General features: G+C 40.8%; 1 protein-coding gene across 3 annotated transcripts in view; it reads left to right on the top strand.

The window, feature by feature from the left end:
* The window catches only part of LOC114054940 (unconventional myosin-X-like), a 91,250-nt gene extending 79,490 nt beyond the window's left edge, over positions 1 to 11,760 (top strand). For all 3 annotated transcript variants that reach the window (XM_027878545.1, XM_027878555.1, XM_027878563.1), the window contains 8 exons: positions 1,167 to 1,290; positions 3,069 to 3,366; positions 4,583 to 4,790; positions 5,523 to 5,659; positions 5,823 to 5,943; positions 7,448 to 7,897; positions 8,671 to 8,862; positions 9,463 to 11,760. In XM_027878545.1, coding sequence (XP_027734346.1) covers positions 1,167 to 1,290; positions 3,069 to 3,366; positions 4,583 to 4,790; positions 5,523 to 5,659; positions 5,823 to 5,943; positions 7,448 to 7,897; positions 8,671 to 8,862; positions 9,463 to 9,576 — 1,644 coding nt within the window. In that variant the 3' untranslated portion in view covers positions 9,577 to 11,760. The remainder of the gene's footprint in view (positions 1 to 1,166; positions 1,291 to 3,068; positions 3,367 to 4,582; positions 4,791 to 5,522; positions 5,660 to 5,822; positions 5,944 to 7,447; positions 7,898 to 8,670; positions 8,863 to 9,462) is intronic.
* Positions 11,761 to 17,568: the final 5,808 nt, after the last annotated feature.

The following is a 17,568-nucleotide window of genomic DNA, read 5'->3' as shown; positions in this document are numbered from 1 at the left end:
TTGCAGAGAATGTGGCAAAAAATGGGTTGCTGTTTTAGGGGGAAAAAATAGAATAAAGAAAAAGAAACCTAAAATGACTGTGCAACAAGACAATCAAATATGTGACTTTTATTTTGAATTAGCATGTTATCTGATCTGCATAAGTCTAGGTTATAACTCAGTGCAGTTAAAAATTGCATGCAGGATTACGTTGGCAAGTATTTGCAAATTCCTACTTCATCCTTTTCTCTCCTAAGCATCCTCCAGACACAAATATAAAAAAGTCCATTCCTACTAGTCATCTGACTTTGATGTACCCTGGATTTCTCTTCATATCTTAGGCTTGTGTGGTTAAATACCAGAGTAAAGGGTGGAAAGAAAATACCCTTCAAGATGGCAAAATTGCACCACTGTAGGAGGAGTAATTTTGAAAAGAAAGAAACTTTGGTAAATTAAACATGGAATCATATTAGAAAACACACTAAAGCATATTTGAGAAGAAGTGTGTGTGTGATGAGCTCTAAATTAAATGTAACTAGATGGTACGTATTTGGGAAGAAAGAACTGGGAGTGAATGTAGAGAATCTTGGAAAATTTCGGCTCAACGTTCAAGGACAAATGGAACCATAAATATTGTTGGGGAAGGAATATAGGACAGCATGTGGATACCAGTTTGTATGGTAGCAACAGGCCCAGATTTTGAACACCATTTGCAGAATTTTGGCTGTTCTTTCTTTAAACACATGTAGTACAATCAGACAAATTCAGGAGAACGGGTTCATTATTACATACTGGACATGGTGGATCTGTGATCAGAAAGTCCATTAACCATTTACTGTTGAAAGTGTAAAGGATATATGAGGGAGGAATTATGCCACACATGCCTGTTACGTTACCTGTGTTAGGTGTCAGCCCCAAGCCATGTCTAAAGGCAAGATTCTGTGCTTGGTGACCTGTGGTATGATGCAGCAGGGCTATTCTTGTGTTTAATATTCAGAAATAATGGACAGAGTAATTTTTAGATGTGAATTATGCTTTGGTCACCTAGTCCCTCTATGGACCTCCAGAAATTTAGACAAAGGTGGTTGAGCTTGAACCTAAATGTATGAGGGCATCATGCAAAGGACTGTCCCTGTTTGAGGATAATTATTTTTTCTCCTTTTTTTTTTTTTTTTTTTTATTTTCAGGAAAACAGCACAAACTTGGAAGTAGTGGAACAGACGTATAGGAGGAACCCGATCTTGCGATATACCCAGCACCCCTTGCATTCCCCATTGCTCCCACTACCTTATGGAGATGTTAGTGTCAACTGTAAGTATTTTACCCCAGTGGCAGAATCCACTCACATTCTGAGGGCCTGAGCACCACAAAATTGGTCTGTAAGTTCCCTCTGTGCAAGTGAAGTCTATTTAGGGAAGTGTAACCCCCAGGTTCAGAGGGGGAGCAGTCCCTTTCTCTCTCTCTTTCTTCTCGGGAAGGTATGCTCTGTCCACTGCTTCTTATCATGGGAACACTGAATCTTGAAGTAAATGGGAGCAGGTAGTTAATCATCCCTCTGGGGGACGTGCAACGTGTCATCCTTTAGCCACAACTGGCTAAAGTGGCTCCAGTGGAAGTATTACAAAAAGATGACATCATGCAGCTGGCAGTAGGATAGTATTCCTACAGAAGCTGCTGTAAAACCAAACTAAATGAATCCTTTCTTCAAATGCGTCAGGAATATGAAAGAGCTAGACTGTGTGATAGGCCAACAGAAAATCAAAGGCATTTGCTGATGATTCCAGACTGTTTGACATACTAAAACTGAAAGCTTTAGAAGAATCTGAATGTGGAGAAGAATAGAATAGAAGAATCTGTAATGTGGAGTGACTGAGTCACAAAATTTTTAAAGAAATTTATTTCAATGTGGATATGCAAAGCAGTGTATATGGGAAAAACAGTCTGCCGCATAGGTAGTGATCTAGCTCTGCTTAGGAAAGTGAACACAAATTTGCATAGCTTTATGAAAATGCCAACTCCTGTGGTGAGTGCAGAAACAAAACAGCTTACACAAGGTTTTGAAAGCTTAGAAAAGGAAAAAAAAACGTCTTTGCATGGCTGTATTGGTGTATCGGCACCTGCATCTTGAATACAGGATGCAGTTTTGCCTTCTAAATCTTTTCAAAGATAAGTAAAAACATACATAAAAATGATCAAAGGCATCGAGGAACTTACCTACAATTAAGTGACTAAATAAGGCAGAGTTGTTCAGCCTCAGAAAGAAGATTTTAGGGACAGAAGAATGTCATGGAGAAACTGAAAGGGTACTAAATGCTTGCTATATGTCATGATATAAGGATGCAATTATGTGGCAGATTAAAAGCCCAGAAAAAATAAATTCTGAAATACAGAAAAATTACAGAGCAAGCACTTACACTGTATACATTACTGTACAGGGCTGTGTACTGGAATTGCACAGTTCATGCACGGGCACTGGGAAAACAATGGCTGCAGAGGAGATCAGAAGGACCTAAAGCCCCAGAGATGTGCAAAGCAGAATGCAAGTCTGCAGCAGGATGGTATCACATGTGTCTGAGCAATTTAGAGCAGACATTTAGGTGCTCAGAAAACTTAAGCAGTTTTGGTTTAAGCATTTTAAATCTAAACAATAGGTAAAAACTGCATCTGCTCAATTTTGCAGTTTGTGAAAGTTTTTTGTTGGCTTGGGGTTCAAAGCTAATACAGGCACAACACAGTTTTGAAAGTACACAAGCCAGGCTTCGGTGGCTGCATTTAGGCACCTCAGTTGCAGACACTGAAGCCTGAACTAGATTTAAGTGCTCGTTTCCCTTTAAAAGATCACTCTGCTTTTCTGCACAGGATATCCAGAAATGAATTTGCAGTGGTGCAAAGTCAGATGTTGGCAAATACTCATTAAAACTGCATTTGAACGTTTATAGGGGAAGCATGAATGAGTTTTGAGTATAAAATAAAGTTCAGGATATGAGCTCAGGTTGCTGTTCAGATAGTACAATTGCTTGTAGTATTGCTGGGCCATTAGAAAATGAGGGAGACGTTCACCTCTTGTCACTTTTGTGATCATTTCCCAGTGCAACAAGAGAAGGGTTACAGCAGCTTACAGGATGAAGCAGTGAAGATCTTCAACTCCCTTCAGGAAATCGAGACAGTGTCTGACCCCATACCCATTATCCAAGGCATCTTGCAGACCTGCCATGATTTAAAGCCTCTCCGTGATGAAGTGTACTGTCAGCTCATCAAGCAAACTAACCACATGCCGCATCCCAACAGTACTGGGAACCTGCACCACTGGCAGCTGATGTGCTGTATGAGCTGCACTTTCCTGCCCAGCAGAGGGATCCTGCGCTACCTCAAATTCCACCTTCGAAGGTAAATGTCCCTTTCGTTTGCAGCCTGTTTCCCTTAACTTTACTTATCTTCCATTGCCTGTTGTAGTTACCCATCTTGCCCTCCTACTTTGCAAACATCTTCCTGTGGTGTTCCAGCCTCCTACCTTTGCGCACAATTCTTGCTACCAGCCTTGCCATCCATCTGTTGTGTAAAAAGGATGTGGAATGTAAGTTACCCAAACAGAATACCTTGAGACTGTGGTACAGTGGATCAACAGCTGATGACCTACTGCTTACTAATGTACATAATATTATATATTATTATAATATAATAATATTACTAATGTACATATAAACATTATCAACCTACTGGAAAGGTGAGGACCGAACATGGAAATATGTACTACCCTGCAGCTGGCACAGGCAAGATGTGTACTATGGAGTAGGAGATATACTATAAATACAGATTATAATTTTTCAATATTTGTTTAGCTAAGCACATAATGCTTACAATTTGTAATTTTAATCTGCATTAGCCTCCCATTTTCATGAACTAAGTAATTTCCATTTATTCCCAATTCATCTTCAGCATCTGATGCAGCTTTCCAAAGCAGCGCACATTGGGGCTGAGCTGCAGCCTTGCAGCCACTCTATTCTTAATGATGAGAAAGATCAATAAAATCTATTTAATTCCTTCCAAACTAGAAAAGAGTGAGATGAATTTTGTGTCAGTACACCAAATAGCTACGCACAGGACCTGAGTCTGAGAGGTGCTGAAGAATTCTCAGTGTAGCCATTTCATAGTTTTATCACTGCAATTGCAGATGATTTTATCCTTAGACCTGCTGGCCTTGGAGGGAAGAGAACTGTGTACAAGCATGTACTTTCTATCTTCTTAGTTATCAAACATACCGTAAAAATGCTCAAACACAGCCAGCAAATGAAAAAACTTATTAAGAATAAAAAAGTTTGATTTCACAGTTTTTATTCTCAGTTTTGTAAATTGAGATAGTCAGTCGTACTGTTTTCTGGTGGTACTCCTGATAATTTGAACTGCTTATTTCACACATTGCTGAGCAGTGTCGCTGAAGTGACTTTGAAATGACTAGTAAAAGCAGGTTGTATGGTTTAGGAAATAAGCTTGTATTTCTTGTGGTTGCCCTTGACATCAGTATCTCTACCAAACTCTTTACAGGTTGCATGGTAATGTGTGGTTCGCTGTGTAACGGAGTTTTTTTACTTCTTTTTACAATTAGGGTAAAAGACCTCTTTCCAGACTCAGAAATAGACAGGTATGCACAATTCATAAGTGACTCCCTGAAGAGAACAAAGACGAGGGAGTTTGTGCCCTCCCAGGAGGAAATACAGGCTCTTCTCACTCGTGAAGAAATGACCACAACAGTGTATTGCCATGGCGGCGGCTCCTGTAAAATAACCATCAACTCCCACACCAGTGCTGGGGAGGTAATGCATTAGTAGCATTAAGCAGATGAAGAGAAACCTTTTTCCCATTGATCTCAAATTTCTCTCTCTCTTTTTTTTTTCCTTTTTAATAACTTATTTGCTGTATCTGTAGGGAAATTTCCACGTATTCTACAAAGCCAGCGCCCAGGTTGTAGAATATCACCTGACAATTGTGTTGCAAAATCTAAATGCTTCTGGTGTTCTGTTTATTGGAAAGGTACTAATTCTGAAGAATTGTTAAACACAGTTTTCTGGACAAGTAGAAGTTATAATTCATAATGGAATCCATCTGAAAGGGCTATTCTAGCAGTAACTTAATCATTAGCAGGTCAGAAGCAAGATTCCAAGTTGCAGTAGTCATGTCTGTGAAAACATTAGTGCTCAACAGAGGAGAAAGTGGGATTGTTATTAGAGGAACTGAGAATGTCATGACATCTGAATCCATTACGTGCCTGTATCTTGTGCAGAGCTCTAATTTCCCCATCTTAAAAAGGGTAGATTTTTAAAAAGGGGAAATTCAAAAGGTTCAGAGAAGAAAAGCGAGGATGGTCAAATATAAGTACAGGGAATCATCTTTTAGGGTTAGTATTCATTATTCTGAAAATGAGGTAACTAAGGGAGAAGTGTGATGGAGGTGTATGAAATGGTGAGTGTCCTGAAGAGGTACTGATTCTTCACTGTGAAATTGTGTGTAATACCTGTTGTGTGATCTGTGTCTCTCCGATTTTGCAGGTGGTTGAAAAGTTGATCCGAGGTTTAGCAATGGAGGACAGCCGGAATATGTTTGCGCTCTTTGAACATAACCAGCAGGTCGACCGTGCTGTGGAGAGTCGGGTGATTGTGGCTGATATCTTGGCCAAGTTTGAGAGGTAGAAGAATGTTTCATAAAACCTTTAATTCCTAGTTGGATGTAACACTGGATTTCAGAATCCAGGTTACCTTCAGGTTGTGAGTTGCACTGTGGATATCCCAGTACTGTGGTGCTTCTCCTTACTGGTTTTTTCCCTTCTCATTCTCTTTCATATCTTACAGACTTGCTGGCTCTGAAGAGGAAGAGGAGGGACAGTGGCAACTGTATTTTAAGCTTTATTGCTTCTTGGATATTGGGAATGTTCCCAAAGATGGGGTGGAATTTGCCTTCATGTTTGAGCAGGTAAGCTCACTTCAGGAGAGTTACTTGGTTTCCAGGGTGGCAGAAGCACATGAATATACAGAAAGTTGGCTTACCTTTCATCACAAGAGGGAATGCTGGTTGGAATAGAAGAATTAGTTTTGGATTTTTGCCTGGAATCTACCAAGTAGGTACACTGTGAAGTTTTCTAGGTAAGAGGAGTATTAGAACAAAAGCAAGAAAACTGGCAAAGGCTTAAAAAAAATATAAGACCAAGGATAATAAAATGTTTTAAAACTTTTATAATTACTTTTAAAAGACATAGAAATTTGGATAATGATTCAAGATGAATCATTGAAAGTAGCTGCTCACAGAACATAAATGTAAAGAAAACTGGAAAGTCTGCAGATCAGCTTACAAGAACAGCACATCCTTAGGGTGTTACCAGAATTAACTGTGAAACCTATCTTTTGGGCAGTTCCTTCTGATTACAGAGAGGCTCTAGAAGAGTACTACAGACAAAGGAAAAGAATGTAGTTGACAATGTTTGTCTGACAAGTAGTCTTTTTCTTTTTTAAGTCACTGTACTCCATACCACAATGACGATGCTTAGATGAGAGATCACACTGGTATGAAAGAGCCAGTTGGGGTTATAAAACTAAACTGAATGCAGCACCCAGCTGTGTGATTTGTCCCATCTGTATGACTTCTAATGAACACTGACCTTGCCTCAGAAAATCATAGCTGGTGAAAATTATTAATGTTTGTTATTAAAGGCAGTCAGAGTCACAAGGACTGAAACTCACTGATAGTCAAATGGGTGGCATATTCATCACACAGATGAAATGAACATCAAGTGTTGTCAAATATTGCCAACTACAGAATGTCTAGGGAACAGTTGGGAACAAGACATCATGTGCTCTGTGGAAACTCAGTTGTACCAAACTCCCTGTTGACAAGGCTTTTAATCTACACGGCTTCAACTGGCAAGGACAAGTCACAGTCAGAGAGTAGGTGTTATCCAGGCATTAGGTGGACGTGACAAAACCCATTATTAATAGATTTAACAGAAAACCAGGCAAAGGGATGCAAGAAGACTGGGGGAGATATCGAATGAAAGAGGAAGAGGTGCGAAGTGCTTTTGTGTAATGAAACTGAGGTTGAGAGTCTTGAATTTATTACATCTGACTCCGGTGTTGAATATAATCTCCACACAGGAGCTGGTACAGCGCAAAACTAAATTGCCTCAATTCCAGTCTCTCTCATCTGTTCCAGACATAAATGGTCTCACTATAGAACTTCTTGTGCAGGGTAGGAACCCACTCAGAGATCTTTGTCCTGTCCAGGTTTGCAGAAAGGGTTATTTCCCCCACATTGACCAGTTGCAGACTTTGAGTTACTTATTGCAGTGTCTGCTATGACCTCCTGAATTGTGTCTTTCCTACCGGGATCAGCAGATGCCATAGGAATCTGTACATGGACCCAATTGTGAATAAAGTGTGCTTCTGCTTTCTAATGAGTCTTGGGGACTTTTTTTTGTTTGTAGGCTCATGAAAGCCTCATAGATGGTCATTTTCCGGCACCAGAGGACACTCTGCAGCGCCTAGCAGCTCTGCGGCTTCAGTATCTTCATGGAGATTATTCCAAAATAAGTTGGACCCTTGATGGAATCTACCCAGTTAACAGACTGAAATCCAAAATACTGCACTCAACAAAGAGCAGTGGCACTACCAGTCATACTCTGGAGAGGAGACGGACCAGCTTCCTTGAAGGGACATTGAAACGTAGCTTCAAGACAGGGTCTGTAAAGAAGCAGAAGGTAGAAGAGGAGCAGATGATGGAGATGTGGGTGAAGGAAGAGCTTTCAGCTGCTCGTGCAAGCATAGCACAGAAATGGACCAAGCTGCAGGGACTCTCTCAGCATCAGGCCATGGTGAAATACATGTCCATTGTGAAGGAGTGGCCAGGTTACGGGTCAACACTCTTCGATGTTGAGGTGAGCAATGTGTAAACTCATGTAACTACAGCCAAGGAAAGGCATCAGTCTGAAGAACAGATAGAGCTGTGTGTGTCTCATTGCTCAGCAGCAGAACGGAATTTCAGTAACTGGATATATTTTGCCTTAGTAAGCTCAGGGTAAGCATGCAGTACCACATACCCAAGAGCTGTGATACAGAGAGCATAGAGCAAGCAAGCTGGCACATCGTGGTAAATAAAGGGAGACAATGGATTCCCACTTCATTAGAATAACAGGGGAATTTGGGGATGGGAGGAGTTAAAAAAGTGATGGCTGCTGAAAGCAAAAGTAAAACCAAGGTCTGTTGTCCTGCAGTCGTGTTCTGCAGCAGTACAACAGAAACTGCTAAGACTGGGAGACTTAACAGCACTGTGCTCAGCCTGCTAGAACAGGAATCCACAGTTATCAGTTTTGTTGTCGCCTAGGTGGATCACCATGGGAAGTTGCTTGCACTCACTATATTATCTGTAAAATAAGAAATGGAATAATGACTTGCTACATCACTTTAAAATCAGAGCAGAACTGTTAGCTAATACAGTTATTTGCTACTCAACTAGTATTTTACTCATAGTCATGTCATTTCTGAATCGTTGCAGCAGAAGTGCCTCCAACATAGCTTTTGCAGACATCTTTCTTATTTTTTGTATTGGGGTGAAGAGTTGAAATGTCCTACAGGAACTAGAAACAGAAGGCTTTTCCTTGAATCAAAGGTTATTTGATTCTCCATTGCATTTATGTTTCTCCTTCCACAGTGCAAGGAGGGTGGATTCCCCAATGATCTCTGGCTTGGAGTCAGCACAGAGAATGTGTCTGTCTACAAACGAGGGGATCCTAAGCCACTAGAAACCTTCCAGTATGAGCACATTGTTTTCTTCGGAGCACCACAGCCTAACACTTTCAAAATTACAGTGGATGAGAGAGAAATGTTCTTTGAAACATCCCAGGTATGTGAAAGCACAAGACTTGCTGTATGGGCAGTTTTATTGCCACTTCAGTTAAGATCCAGAGAATAGACAGGTTTCTATACAAGAACTCTTGCTTAATGGACTAGACAGCCAAGGGAAGAGATGAAGGGAGCTTAAACCTAAAGGGCATAGTACCTCTTCTTGAATACAGGGATAAACAGAAAAAAGATATGCTGGTTAGAAAGTGAAGGAGGTTGAATGGTCTTCCAGTGCATTGAGAGCTTCCAGTTTTGGGTGCTCATGATTGTGCCTGGTTTTTTCATTCCCTTTCACTAGATGAATGGGGAGTTCACAAATTCAAAAAAAGAAAAGACGAAAAGAAAAAAAAATTTGTAGCACTGAAGTTGCTTTTCCTTGAGCTAAAAACCTTTTTAAGTGTTGCTACAACAGAGCACAAACTTGCCAAGCATTTCTTTTCTTACTGTAATGTTCACATTTAGTATTTTGCAAAATTTAGTAGTATTGCAAAATTTACTGTGCCATGACAAGGGGAGTCTTTTTCAGCAAAATGTCCTGTATGCCTCAATGGACTGAGGATTTTAATGTGCTTATCCTCTTGTTACTATGTTCTTTCTCCAGGTGGGTGAGATAATAAAAATCATGAAAGCATACATCAACATGATTGTGAAGAAACGCTGCAGTGTCAAATCAGCCACCAGTGTGGACAGTCACTCAAGCATCTGGACTAGGTGATACCAATGAACTGGCAGTAGTTTAGCGAGGAGTATTTGCAACTTGCCAGCACAAGTGTAGCAAAGATGTTTTCTAAGAATTCAGCTGACTACTGTATTCAAAACCTGAAGTGACATCTACAGTACTATAGGATTTGCACCTCTGCCCAAAGACATTAAACAGTAACAACTGTTCCTAAACACTAATGACCCAAAACGTGTTTTCCCCTTGCTTGTTTGATGAACAACGTAGCTTAAAGAAGCAAAGTCAGAAGCATCCTCGTTCTTCTTCAGTGTCCTCTCTGCTGCTTTCACCGTTACATGTCATACTGGCAGAAAAATTCACAAGAATCATTTCTGCAAGACAGGAGACAGACTTAAGCTTCCTTCTGAATTTTGAACATACAGATATCTGGGATCATTCGATCATGGTCTGCTAAAAGAATATTTGTTTTATTTATTTTGCAAGCAAATCTAAAATATAAGTCACTGTGGTTTGTTTTTTTTTTTTTTTTCTTCAGGATATACTGATGATCTGATCTGGTTTTAAAAGAAAATGCCTTTGTGTAGTTGAAGCCAAGTGATCCAACACAGAGGTCAAACCCTACATGAGAGAGCATTAAAAAAAGAAACAAATAAAAACACCCAAGGTGCTTCTTTACCTTCCAAAAAAGTTCACAGGTACATGACTATAAAAAGTGGCACTTTCAGTTAAACTACTAAATACTCCAACACAGGAGAAAATCTTTGGAACTAGCACCACTGCCATTCCAGGCACATTGTAAGCAGCACCTATTGCCTAAAAAAAAAAATTACTGCCTTTCCCCTGTACAGCCTAAGAGAAAGATTGTTTTATTAGCATTTCCAGAAGAGCTGCTCTTCACAAACTCCAGGTATTAGATAGAGGTTGGAGGTTTATGTCGACCAGCCCGCCTGTGTTAAGATTCTTCTTTCTCTAGATGGGATTTTAGGATGACTGGGGTCCCCGAGCTTTAAAGTGAACTGTTTCCTACTGAGTGAATAGATGCCTAGATAAATTGTTATAGGTAAGATTTTCACTTCTCTATACAACTGTAAGCAGATGCTCAAACCCATCATCCACTTTCAACTTTTAACAGAAACTGCTTGCATTGTGGAATCCCCAAATCCCATTCCAGTCTCCTCTAGGTCCCCTTTCCTCAGCAGAACTTGAAAATAATGCTGTTTTGCCAAAACAACTGCTTCTTGGAGGTATTTATAGCTCCTGCAATTTGAAGAAGCAGAATTTTTTTCTTCTGTGTGAAAGGTGACAGTCGTCTTCAGTTTCTTGACCTCAGAAACTTGACTTCAGTGTTTAAAACAATACTCAGTATCAGTCACATCATAAATTAGTTGAATTAAAAAACAAGAAAGCTGGTGATGAGCCATTTTCTACGACCCTTGTCTAGTTTTGGGATCCCAGAATGCAAAGGCCCATTCTCTTTCTTAATGAAACTGCAGAACTGTATATAATGTGGGCCTTGTTCCATGTTTAAAATTGTCTGTCTCCATTTCTGAAGAAATAGCCAGCTAAGGCCTATTAGCTATGAAATAGAAATTTCATAGGAAAAAAAAGCCGGAGTCAGTATGAAGTAGGTTCCATTCCAGCTCATCATCAGATCGTGCCATGTCACTAACACTGTGTCACAGAACACTGTAGTTTCGAGGTTGACAATACAAGAAGAAACACTGTACATAACCCATACTCTCCTCTCGTTTCCACTACACTGCAGCATGTGCAGCCACTGGGCATTTGCCACATGATCAGCCTAAGAGGATAGCCACCGCTGTGCATCACACTTCAACTGGAGTTTTGCCTTAAATAGCTTTACTGAAGGATCCTATAAACACCCCTTGTTGTCACAAGGAATAAAAAGATGACCAGGTCACAAGTGAGAGAACAGGAATGCAGAGGCAGCCTGAGAAGCAACACTTTGTATTGGACCGTACACTGACTCAATCTCTTACATACCAGACTAGCCTTGATTATCCCTGTTCTAACTCTACACTAGCTCTGTGTTCTGGCTCTTGGGTTGCTGCAGGCAGCTTGAACCCACTTGAAACATAACTCCACTACTATTTGTTGTAACTTTGCTCATTTCTATTACAGAATTCCTTCTTCTGTCTTTTTTAATTTGTAACTGGCTTTACAAGATGAAAGTTTAATAAATTATTGGATTGCACAAGCTGTATTCACTCACGGGCATTGTGTGCCCATGTTAAGGTATTTACTCAGAGATCTTAACACTCAGAACTTGTAAGTAAAAAGTAGGTATCACTGGCATGAGGATACAACAACCCTTCATCAAAGCATCAAATTTTACCTTTGGGGTGAATTACAAAATATAGTTTGCTGCTACAACGGGGAAGGTTTGTTTCTAGCTTCTGCCATTCTCTCTGGGGATGAATCACAACTTTGGTCAGTGGGGGATGTCCCAGTGGTTCAGGGATGGGTATTGTGGTGAAAACAGCACAAAGTGAATCATCTTCCAAGGCCCAGTCTGCAAGATCAGCTCCATCCCTTCTTCGGCACCTCCAAAGTCACTAATAACAGAAAATTACTTCTAGCTCAAATAAGCTGCCATCTGCACTTCCCACACAATTGCATGATCTGGCCATGATGCTCACCTAAGAGCTGGTGTCCCTGAAGTGGTAAATCAGAACTGGAGGCAGTAATACACACAGACCATTCCACTAGCAGAAAAAGTTCCCCTAGTACATGCACAGGTATGGAAACCGAGCAGTGATGCATAATTCCCATCATCATACTCTCCTATATCCCTTTGCCAGACGCTCTGAGAGCCTTGGGACCCTGCAGATTGGTCTATGCAGTTCAATCTCCAACTGTTCAAATACTGTTTTTTTCTCCATCTTTACCCACTTGCATAGACTTTCCAGGTCTTTATTCGAAGCTAGAACTGCCTCTGCTTACTTCAGCAGTTGCTTTTCTTCTTTCAGCTGTTACATTCCTGTCTGTCTGCTTCCAAAACTTCTGCTACTTTCTGCTTAGGAAGCCTTATGACACACACAGGCAGCTACCGGTTGTTTGGGTGCAGGGTGTCAAAACCAAACCCAGGCTGCAGAGCCCACGATGTCTCTCCTGAATATCCCTCTTGTGACAAAGCATTTCTCTGCCACATCAGGGTTTGGCATGGCCTGTCCCTCTCATTCACCACCTCCTGGGCTCCCACCAACTGAAGCTGAATTTTTTCATGGTGGCAAACTCAGAGGCCAGCCCTGGTTCCCATGGATTGAAGCAAGAACAAGCTAGCCAATCTCCCTTCTGTGCAGCTGTTGAATTTCAAACTGCACTTGTTTCATCTAATACATCACTATCATGACAACAAACATGCACCACTGCAGGTCCAGCATGACTACAGCAACATGCACAAATGAATTTATGAGTGGCAGCCCTGAATAACCACCCAAGGTGGCGGCCAACTAAAACCCCTCTCTCACTCCCTTTTTAATTCTGTTTGATCACATTCTCAGTGTAATGTGAGGTCCCTTTGGGACTCCACGCCAGTATTTCTTTAATAGTTAATTCAAGTTTGAACGTTCTAATGTTTATTTTATATGAACTAGTTTCATGTCAATTTATAATCAGCACCTACAGCATAAACACAAAATGGTTTGTACACAAAGACACGGCCTCTGGTAAGTTGTATCACAAGCTCGTGTGTCTAGTTATTAAACCAGTTTGTCTGTAAACTTCAAATGTTTATTGTTCTAAAACACAGAGCCTTTCACCATGTAGGCTGTTTGTTCTATAATTACTCTGTGCATTGGCCTCAAAATTTCATTCTCCCCTTGGGCCTTTAAGTAAATCCCTCACACATGAATTCCAGCCCCCACTGTAAAATATAAACTCCTAAATTGGTGGAATGCAAATTTGCTAGGCTCTTGGCCACTTTTAATACCGGAGATTCCTAATGCACAACTGGATATACACTTTGGCCCCATGCCACTGTCAACACCAAGGTGAATGCCAATAACTCGATTACCAGTGAAAGTCACTTATCCCCACCCTCCTGTCCACTGCTGCCCTTCAGCAGTGCTGGACAGCCTTCACACCTGCTGGGAAGGACTCGGTCTCATGGGGCACCTGAACTCTGCACTGGTGTTTCGATCTGAATGCAACCCAGGACACATGCATTAAATTGGGTGATTCTTGGTTCCTGACAGACATTCCCTACCCTGCTCTGGCTCAGACAGCTGGGCTGGCTACAGAGCACAGCTGGCTGGTAGTGTGCCCAGCTCCCCCTCTTGCCCCTGCTGCACCCAGGGACAGGTCTGGGGCCCCTTGCGGCCCTCAGGCTCTGGCCCCTAAATGACGGTGCCTCAGGTCTTCCTGTGAGGGCTCAGGATTACCAATATAAACACATTTTTCCTGTAAAAGCAAACACCTATAACTTCTGGCGGACTTTCAATGAAGTAATGACAACCTGCCAGGATAAACTCAGCTGACTCAGTTGTGGGTTACACACTGGACAGAGTTTTTGCAGGTCCACTACTGAGGCACACACATCAGTAGGAGCAACTTACCTGCCTTGCTTCTTTCTCCTGTTGCAGTGCGAGGCTGAGGGCAACTCAGCTGCTTCATGTTTGTGCCCTGTCAGAGTGTGCCCATGGGCACAGGGCTATTTAAACCAGGAGCAACCTCCTCTCAGCTCCCCCAGGATGCTGAATCTTGGTAAGTTGCTCTGTTTGAGCAAAGCAATATAAAGGAAAACCTGCAAGGCAAGATTTGTGTGAGGTACAAAGGCCTTTAAGCATTTACAAAAGACCTCAATCTGCATGGTAGGAGGTGCCCTGGCTGGAGGAGGGGAGGTGTGGAAGGAGTCCCTCGGGGCTGCAAGAGGGGAGAGCTGGCTGTTGTCCACAGCAAACTCCTCATTGTTGTGTTGGGAGCACTTGGTCAAGGGTTGAGGGAACAGCTCTCTCCCGCGCTGCTGAAGGCAGGGAGAACTCGCAGAGGAGGGGAACAAACCTACCAAGGCTGTGGTGTCCTGGTGTTAGAGGATGTTCCAGCTGTCCGGAGTGGCTATTCTGGCCCTTTGCACCCTATGGCAGTGTTGTGGGGCTGTTGGTAGTCTTCATCCCACGTGTTTCAGGCCTGTGGCTGCTGCTCTGTATAGGAAGTAGTGCTTTCTGGTCTCCCTTCCTGGCAGCTTGCACTGGTGTTAAGGCTGCTTGATTGGCTCCTGTGTCTGTAGTGTTGTGTTCTCCATTTGGTGGCTTAACCATCAGTGCTGCAGAGCTGGTAGGAAAAAGAACAGGTACAAAGAAGAATGATGGCCATAGGTGACAACAAAAGATGGAATTTCAGAAACCCAGCCCTCAAAGCAGCTCCTGATGCAAGCCCTGGGTAAATGTGACTCTATTAGCCACACACACATACAATTCATTCTCATATAACACAGCGTGCTCTTCAAATACCCAGATTATATTTAGGAAAATAAAGACATTTCAATGAAAGAGAAAGCAGTTTGGTTGCTAATGGGGATGACATTTAATCATGCATATTTGTAAAATCATCTCAGCACACTACTTTTAAAGTTTAATTTGAATATGCATAAAGGCTTGTTAGCTTCTATGAAGTATAGCACCATGGTTTTGTAAAATTATCTGCTCTATATCTTCTCTTTAAGGGAAACTATAACACATAACATCTGAAAAGGCGCAACACTCTTACTATCCATATGAGTGTCCTGAGACTGCAGAGAAAGATCTGTTCTCATTGGTTCTGTAACAAAAAATGCACACATAAGGAGCCAGCATAGTGAAGAAAACTCATTTTGAAATAATTCTTTTGTACTGCTGAAATTCCCCTTTTTAAAAAGCCACCTATTTATGCTGAAAAGTAGCAAAACAAAAACAACTGTTGTTCTGTTTGTAATTACAGTCCCTGATGCATTGGCAAAAGGAAATCCAGCCTGTGTTGCATTACTGCATAATCACAATAAAACCCTCATCTGGTATCCTCTCCTACCCCTCAAATCTGTTAAAAATCATAGTTACTGACAGATATTACGATAGAGTGCACAGGACTTTTCAGTGTGAAAATACCATTGTTGTGGTTTAGCCATAAAGAAATGATATATATACCCAAGATAACAGCATTTTATAATGGCATTTATACTATGCACCATTTGGAAGTTAATTTGCTATTAACAGAAAATTACCTTCTTTAGTGCTTTTTCAACTCCCATCTTAAAACTCCAAAATGAAATGGGAAAGGTCCGTTAGAGTGACAATTAAATTTTACTCTCCTGTTTTTCCTAAGCTTAGTTCTTTAATATTGCTCATAGTTCTTGCTTTAAAACTGGAAAAGTCTGTTTATTTTGGTCAATAAGAACTTTATGTACTTCTTGGCAACAGAAGGAATTTGACTAACTTGTGGAAAGCTGGGTGTTACACATCCCACTGTGCTTCAAACACACAGCAACAGCAGACCCATAAAGGGTCCAAACTGTAGCCCTGACTTTTAGCAACAAAAATTGTAATGTATGGTCTTTATTTGCAGCCACACCAAAAAAATCCCACTGGCAGGCCACACAATTTACTTCCTCCTTTCAAAAATGTTTAGATGTGTAACATATGTCCAATGAGCAGATGGTGCACTTGTTTTAAGGGAAAAAATGCTGAGTACAACCAAAGCATCAGGCCCAAACGGTGCTCAAGTGTAAACACTTGTTTCTATGTCAATTAAGTTACTGATGCACTAACATGCTAAAATAAAAATGCTGGCTGGTGTAATGGCAGATGTGGATTAACCTTTCCATGACCCAGAGTCTCCAGGGACTGGGCAAAATTCAGGAAGAGGAACTGAAGTTGTATACTTTTCTCCTCGAGGTACCACAGTTGGCAGTCAGTCTGTGCTCTGGGATGGAGGATGCTTTCTCAACTCCATTGCTCTGGGACCTGGGAAAGCACTTCATTTCTCTGCTGCCATTTCTCTGTGCATCATCTTCAGTAATGTTTGTGAAGCAGATGACCTTGTGGGTCATCTTACACAATAGGATGTTACTCCCAGCAAGCCATTAGTGGAGATAAAAATAACACTGCCCCTTGACCAGCAGTTGCAGATTCTGGAAATCTGGAATTCAGACTTCATGTGGTACTTAAAATGAATACATCTCATGCTTTAATTACAAGTGTCAACTTGGCTGGAAGTAATTTAACTTTGCACATATTTTATGAGAAGTTATGTTGGAAGCCTTTATACACTGCTTTGGAGTTAATTTGGGCCTCAAAGTGCTAATGAACTACCTCTTGATTAAAACAAAAACAGCAGAGGCACGTTCCCTTACTGTGTAAGCCTGAAGCAGCCTGATAAAAGCTAGGTATAACCAAGTTCCATGATAAACTAAGTTTTCAACTGCAAAAAGAAAGTAATCAGCATTCTTTTTAAACACATCAAAGATATTTATTATCTCCAAAGTTTTCTTATTGTTACCTGCTTTAATTCCGATCACAGCCTCTGTGCTATGTGATTTTTTACCTAGTGATTAATGAGCTGTACCTTAGCTCTGATAGCTGCTTCCATGGAAATAAAACCAGTGTAAGCAGTTTAGTGGTTTATTTAACTTTATTCTTTCAATAACAGTACTCCTAAATAATCTTTCTGTGTATTTCAGATGAAATGGGTTATTCACCTGCACTAAGGCCATTGTGCTTACTCAAAAAAGACTTACCAGTGATCAGACAACTTGGGTATGATGAAACAAACATGAGAAATGGGGCCTTAAAAAATTATTTACATCATTCATAAGAATAAAATATACCATTTTTAATAAAAAGTATATATATTTTTTGTATTGAATTAGGATTTTACTACCAAGTACTACTTTACATTTCAGATTCACACCTAAAAAGGCTCAAAGTATAAACATCTATAAAACTAGTAAATCTCAAAACATGGGAACTTCTAAATAATTCTCCCTACTTATTACTGTAGGTAGAAAAAGACAATAACCAACACTTTTTCTAGTCC

This window comes from Empidonax traillii, unplaced genomic scaffold (assembly GCF_003031625.1).
Source record: "Empidonax traillii isolate 1590-97213 ecotype Southwest subspecies unplaced genomic scaffold, ASM303162v1 scaffold5:size3517227, whole genome shotgun sequence".
Taxonomy (NCBI): Eukaryota; Metazoa; Chordata; class Aves; order Passeriformes; family Tyrannidae; genus Empidonax; species Empidonax traillii.
The sequence above is the reverse complement of the archived record's forward strand: the minus strand, read 5'-3'. Positions and strand labels throughout refer to the sequence as shown.